The sequence below is a fragment of the Electrona antarctica genome (genome assembly GCF_951216825.1).
Source record: "Electrona antarctica genome assembly, chromosome: 2".
Lineage (NCBI taxonomy): Eukaryota > Metazoa > Chordata > Actinopteri > Myctophiformes > Myctophidae > Electrona > Electrona antarctica.
Genome location: NC_136807.1, coordinates 51,537,825 through 51,544,444, shown reverse-complemented (window position 1 = coordinate 51,544,444; position 6,620 = coordinate 51,537,825). Strand labels below are relative to the sequence as shown.

The window sequence follows — 6,620 nt, the reverse complement described above, 5'->3', positions numbered from 1 at the left end:
TTTAGAACAGTATGAACATAAAAAGAGCAGGAAGAAAAAGAAAATAGATTGGGAAAACTTTAGGAAATGGGAGAGGGAGGCTGAAGCCAGGGACAAGAAACAGACAAAGCCTTTGTTATTAAAACAAGAAACTAAGGAAGAAACTGAGGAAGAAATTGAGAGGAAACAAAGAAAGTTAAGAAAAGACAGAAAAGAAGAGGATCTCCGCCCACCACCCTATGCTAGCACTGTGCCTGTCCACCCAGTAGTCCAACTAACAACAGCCCAGCCGCCGGCAGTCCAACTACCAGCAGCCCAGCCACCAGCAGTCCAACTACCAGCAGCCCAGCCACCAGCAGTCCAACGACCAGCAGCCCAGCCACCAGCAGACCAACTACTACCAGCAACCCAGCCACCAGCAGTCCAACTCGATCAAGTGAAGGCACTGTATGCAGCAGCTTTGCAGCTAGTGACAGCAGCCGTTCTCCCCATCACGGATGGCAACAAACAGCAGGGAACAGCCGATGTTGGTCCCTTTCTCCATGACAACCCTCAGGTGGAGCCCTCTCACCAAACCAACCACAAGATTGTGACACGCAGCCAAGCAGTGCCACATCAGACATTTCCACTGATATCATACCCAAATCCACATCCAAGACCTCCTGCTGACGCTACAGAGGAAATCCGTAATGCTTATTCTGAAACAGTCCAGGTTCAACGGAACTGGACTCTGGATGAGTTGAACGAAATCGTGAAAGAACTCCCAACCCCATCCGAAGATGTAGAACGCTGGTGCACATCGGTTTTGGACTTAATAGGAATGTACGAGCCATCGGCACAAGAATTAGAATCAGTGTTCCGCAAGGTCTTCAAATTGAAATGGCCACACCTGAAAGGAGATTATGATGTCAATGGATTAAGGACTGACATTGTTACAGGACAGCTACAAAATCCACTTGGGCTCTTTTCCAGAATAAAGGAGGCCTACCCAGTCCGAACAGATTGGCAAAAAATCCATTCCATAAAGCAGAACCACGACGAGAGCTGTGACAACTATAGGACAAGAATGGAGCAGTGTTTCACTAGACATGCTGGTCTGACCCATGATAATGCAGCATACAACAGCCTGTTAAAGACTTCCTTAATTAATGGCCTTTTGCCAACCATTCACAACCGTGTCATGATGTCATGCATAGGCTGGGAGACCCAAGAGCTGGACCCAGTGTGGGCACATGCAAAACACGCCGAACGACACGCAATCACACAAGACGACACTAGGAAGAAGAGAATGGAAACAGCACAAATCATGTACTATGAGGGACAGCAATTGATCACACAGCAGCAAGGACCAGAGCCCGATCAGCAAGTGAGTCCACAGCAGATATATTGGCAGCAGCAGGTCCCACAACAACAGAAACAGCACCAGCACCACCAGAAGAAAGGAGAAGACAGATCCAAGAAAACGAATGTAAATGGGAGACTATGTCACAATTGTAGAAGCCCACACCACTACATTCGCCAGTGTCCCCATCCAAGGCCCGCAAATGACACAAACGGCTGGCACAGACAAGGTGACAACAACAACCCTCAGCAGAGGTCTACAAATGAAACAAACAGCTGGCATGGACAGGGAGGCAACAACAATCCTCAGCAGAGGTCTGCAAATGAAACAAACAGCTGGCATGGACAGGGAGGCAACAACAATCCTCATCAGAGGCAGGGACATGGAACACACGACACACATGGTCACAATGGCAATAACTCTTCCCAAAGCAGGCCCTGGACTGGGCCAGACGCCAACATCACAGTCACCAATCCGCAGGGGTTAGCATAGGATGAGGTGGAGACAGAAGAAGTAGATAAAATAGAACATAGGGAATATTCTGATCAGTTTTTCCAAATCTCAGTAACTCCAGATGAATCACCTATTCTTGACCTTCTCGTAAATGGTGAGTCTATTTCTTTTCTTGTAGACACCGGTGCTAGCATTTCAGTAATAAAACGGGAAGTGACGCCAAATGCGTCTCTTTCTAACAAATCTGTCACAACAATTGGAGCTTCAGGCATACCATGCAGTGAGCCATTAACATATCCATTAAGGGTGGCTCATGAAAAAACAACAGTGGAACACAAATTTTTGTCTTCTGCTGTATGTCCTGTTAACTTAATGGGACGTGACTTGCTGTGTAAATTTGGTGTTAAGTTAGACTGTACAAGTGAAGGTATATTCATCTCATGCCCAACACTTGGACTTTTTAATTTGTCTATCAGTGAGGGCAAGCCCACAGACTGGTATTATTCCTGGGACCTCACTGATGAAAAAATATTTGACACATTGCATGGCCTCATACCTGAAGGTTTTGACAGAAACATGCTTTTGCACTGCACTACAAATTGCTCACCAATGACGAGAGATCTGACTTATGAAAATGTCTGGTTCTCTAAACAAGGTCAAGATAGGTTACATTTAGGAACCGTTTACACAAACACCCAATTTTGTGCATTATCCATACAGTTAACAGATGAACAACAATTGTATCACATGACCCCAGATTCAATACCACACATAGCATTAGGTAAAACACATGGGGAATGGGTTCACATAGGCCCCTGGGTTAAAGCAGTAACTCAGGCTGAAGATTGGCAGCATTGTGGGGACAGGCATTATTCCCCTAGCATGGACACTTATTCTAGCCTTTTGAACATTGATTGCCTTATGGCGAGGACATCAACTTTTGTTAATCCCACACAGGGGCCAACATCACTCATGTTGTTGGACACCACTCTGACACAAATGTCACCTTTACTATCACAGGTACCTGACATCTTATGGGCTAAAGACAAATATGACATAGGCTGTATAAAAGGTGCGAGGCCAGTCATAGTCTATCCTAAATCAACATACAGGCCCCATAGAGCACAATATCCATTGAGTAAGGATGCAGAAATTGGAATAGGCGAGGTGCATGCGTCTTTAGTAGCTAGAGGTGCAATAATAGAATGTTTTGATTCACCATGCAACACACCGATACTGCCGGTCAAGAAAGCTTCAGGGGAATGGAGGTTTGTACAGGATCTACGTTTGGTTAATGATGCTGTGCACTCGCCTGCACCCATTGTCCCCAATGTTGTCACCATCATGTCCCAAGTCCCGGCAACATCTCTGTGGTTCTCTGTTATCGATTTAGCAAATGCTTATTTTTCCATTCCTGTCCACCCAGATAGCAGATTCTGGTTTGCTTTTACATTCAAAGGCAAACGATGGACATGGACAGTAATGCCCCAAGGTTTTGTTTCTTCACCCACACTGTTTTCTGCCGCTCTGTCTACTAACCTTTCCGCTTTTGTGCCCCCTCAAGGCAGCACTCTCGTAGAGTATGTAGATGACCTGCTAATCTGCTCTCCGTCAAAACACGCGTGTGAGCAAGATACGCTAGCGTTGCTAACGTTTCTTGCTGACAACGGGCATAGAGTTTCAAAAAAGAAATTACAATTTGTATCACAGGAGGTCAGATATTTAGGTCACATCATTACCCCTGAGGGTAGAAGTTTAGGGAAAGACAGGATCAGTGCTATATTAGAACTTCCAAAACCATTAAATAAACAACAACTTATGTCTCTGTTGGGTGTAGCCGGTTACTGTAGACCCTGGTTAAAAGACTATGCCACAATAGTAGATCCATTGTCTGCTTTAATCCATGGGGGGAAGAAATTAGCCATGTCTGACCCACTGGAATGGACAGCTGATGCGGAAAATGCCCTAACTACCCTCAAACAAACCCTTACATCATCCCCTTGTCTTGGTTTACCAAACCATGATAAACCGTTTAATCTATTTGTATCAGAAATCAATGGTTTCATGTCCGCAGTACTGACACAGTCCCATGGTGATAAACAACGACCTGTTGCTTATTATTCAAAACGTCTGGACAATGTGGCACAGGGATTCATACCTTGTCTGAGAGCTGTAGAAGCTGCCACAAATGCTGTTCTATCATCAGCAGACATTGTAGCAATGCACCCTTTAACTGTGCATGTACCACACGCAGTCCATTCATTGATTTTACAGGCACGCACTGCACATTTAACTCCTGCACGTCTTCTACACTATCAGAACATTCTATTAACTATGACACATGTCACATTGAAGCGCTGTACAGTTCTTAACCCTGCTACTCTCCTTCCTACAGCTGAGGACGGAGAACCCCACAGCTGCACCCAGCTCGTTGATATTATGAGCAAACCCAGACCAGATTTAACAGACTGTGAATTACCTAACTCAGATATGATCTTATTTGTCGATGGCTCAGCACAACGGTGTAAACAATCAGGAGTACCTTTAGTAGCATATGCTGTGTGTACTGATGCATATACTGTTGAAAGCGCTAAATTGCCGGGTCATCTTTCTGCACAAGCTGCCGAGTTATTTGCGCTGACCCGTGCGTGTATCTTAGCAGAAGGACAGACAGTCACCATTTACACTGATTCTCAGTATTGTTTTAGTGTTTGCCATGATTTTCATGCAATATGGGCACATCGTGGTTTCCTCACAACAACAGGAAAACCTATTACCCATCATGTTCTGGTTAAAAATCTGTTAAATGCTCTTTTACTCCCAAAAACGATTGCAGTGTGCAAATGCAAGGCCCACACAGGAGCATCCGATCCTGTCTCCCGAGGAAATTCTGGTGCGGACACAGCAGCAAAGACTGCTGCTACTTCTTCTGTCTCCCCACTTTTGCAAATGGTGTCACTCCCTAGCAATGTTGATCCTTTTTCCCTTAATGATGTCTCTTTGTTACAGACAGGAGCTGACGCACGGGAAAAGGCCTCATGGTCTAAAAAGTGTGCATTAAATGCAACTACTGGCATATGGATGGATCCCATGGGACGTCCTGCCATGCCTAAATCAGTCTTTCACTATTTGGCTAAGATTTCGCATGCCGGTGACCACGCATCGAAAACCAAAATGACTGATCTTGTAAATAGATACTGGTTTGCCCCTGGTTTCTCAACCTATGCTGACCAGTTTTGTACAAAGTGTGTAATTTGCGCTACTAATAATATTGGTCGAGGCATAGTTGTGCCAATGTCAGCACAACCTATGCCGGATGGACCTTTTGAATACTTAATGATGGATTTCATTGAGCTGACCCCCTATCAGGGCTACAAGTATGGCCTTGTCATTGTTGATATGTGGTCACGATGGGTTGAATGTTTCCCATGCCGACGCCAGACAGCACACACGGTAGCAGAAATCCTGCTAAAACATATCATCCCAAGATTCGGCCTAATGTCAAAATTAGGATCGGACAACGGGAGTCATTTTGTAAATAATGTAATACAGAGTCTTGCAGCAAGCCTCCAAATTGATTTGAAAAGGCATTGTGCGTACCACCCTAAATCCGCAGCCCCGGTTGAACGCGCAAACCAGACGCTTAAAAATAAGTTGACAAAATTGATGGCGGAAACACAACTGGCATGGGTACAAGTCCTGCCCCTGGCACTGATGTTTATGAGAGGACGCACCCACGCAACACTTGGTCTGTCTCCTTATGAAATATTAATGGGCAGACCAATGCGAATGACTAACACGCCTTTCCCACAAAATAAGCTGACACTAATGGGAATAGATGACGAAATGATAAAATATTGCCTCGCACTGAACAAAGTTTTAAAGTCCATTCATTCCAGGGTGAAAGCAGCACTCCCTGAACCCAAGGAAGGGCAATTACATGACATCCAGCCAGGTCATTGGGTGGTGGTGAAGGACCTGAGACGACAGCATTGGCACCAACCACGCTGGCTCGGACCATACCAAGTACTACTGACGACTCCTACGGCAGTGAAGGTCGCTGAGAGGGACTCCTGGATTCACGCATCACATTGCAAGAAGTTCAACCACGACCCATCCACAACACTACACTGAGCAGTTCGCACGATGACGTCCAAACATGGATATGGATACAGCCCTTTCAAAATCATTTGTCTCGCAATTGCAGTGGGCATCGTCACATACCTGTCAGTGTGTGTGTGGAAGAAGGGGGAAGAAGAGTTGCAACTGAAAAGCCATACAGAAACGGATATACCTCTGACACACATTAGACCACGGCGTGACATACATCATCCAAATCTGGCCATGTCTATGATCACAGATTTTGCTCTACGAATGAATTATTCAAACTGCTGGATATGTCAACATATGCCAAAAAGCACCACCGCCGCAATGGCTTTGCCCATTCCGTTAACAAAGGAGGAATGGTATCGATATAATTGGCAAAATTTAGGACAGGACTATGACTGCTATACCCACCCAGAACACACCGAACTAACAGCACAAATGACTTACCCTGACAGCTACATCAATCCCTACCTCACACAGAAGGTGTTGGCAGTCGTGTCAGCTGAGGTAAATAAGGGACATTTACCCATGGATTTTTTGAATACCACTGACATTTTTAGGCTAGTAGCCTATGAGAAAATAACCTCACGAAAGACCTCAATGTTTAAAATGAAGTGGAGATTGGAAGAAGGAGACATGGTATTTAAGATTGACACTACACACGCACAAACCAATTGTTCCGCAAGGTCAAAATCCACAAATTGTATAATAACCGGTGTCAGCACTAGACTTAAATGCC

The 6,620-nt window shown here is 45.1% G+C and overlaps 1 protein-coding gene across 1 annotated transcript in view; it reads right to left on the bottom strand.

The window, feature by feature from the left end:
• Nucleotides 1-445: 445 nt before the first annotated feature.
• LOC306934026 (filamin-A-like) overlaps nt 446-6,620 on the bottom strand; it is a gene marked incomplete at both ends in the record, with an annotated part of 58,323 nt that continues 52,148 nt past the window's right edge. Inside the window, one exon of the mRNA XM_079516441.1 lies at nt 446-543. Within this exon, the coding sequence (XP_079372567.1) occupies nt 446-543 (98 nt within the window). The remainder of the gene's footprint in view (nt 544-6,620) is intronic.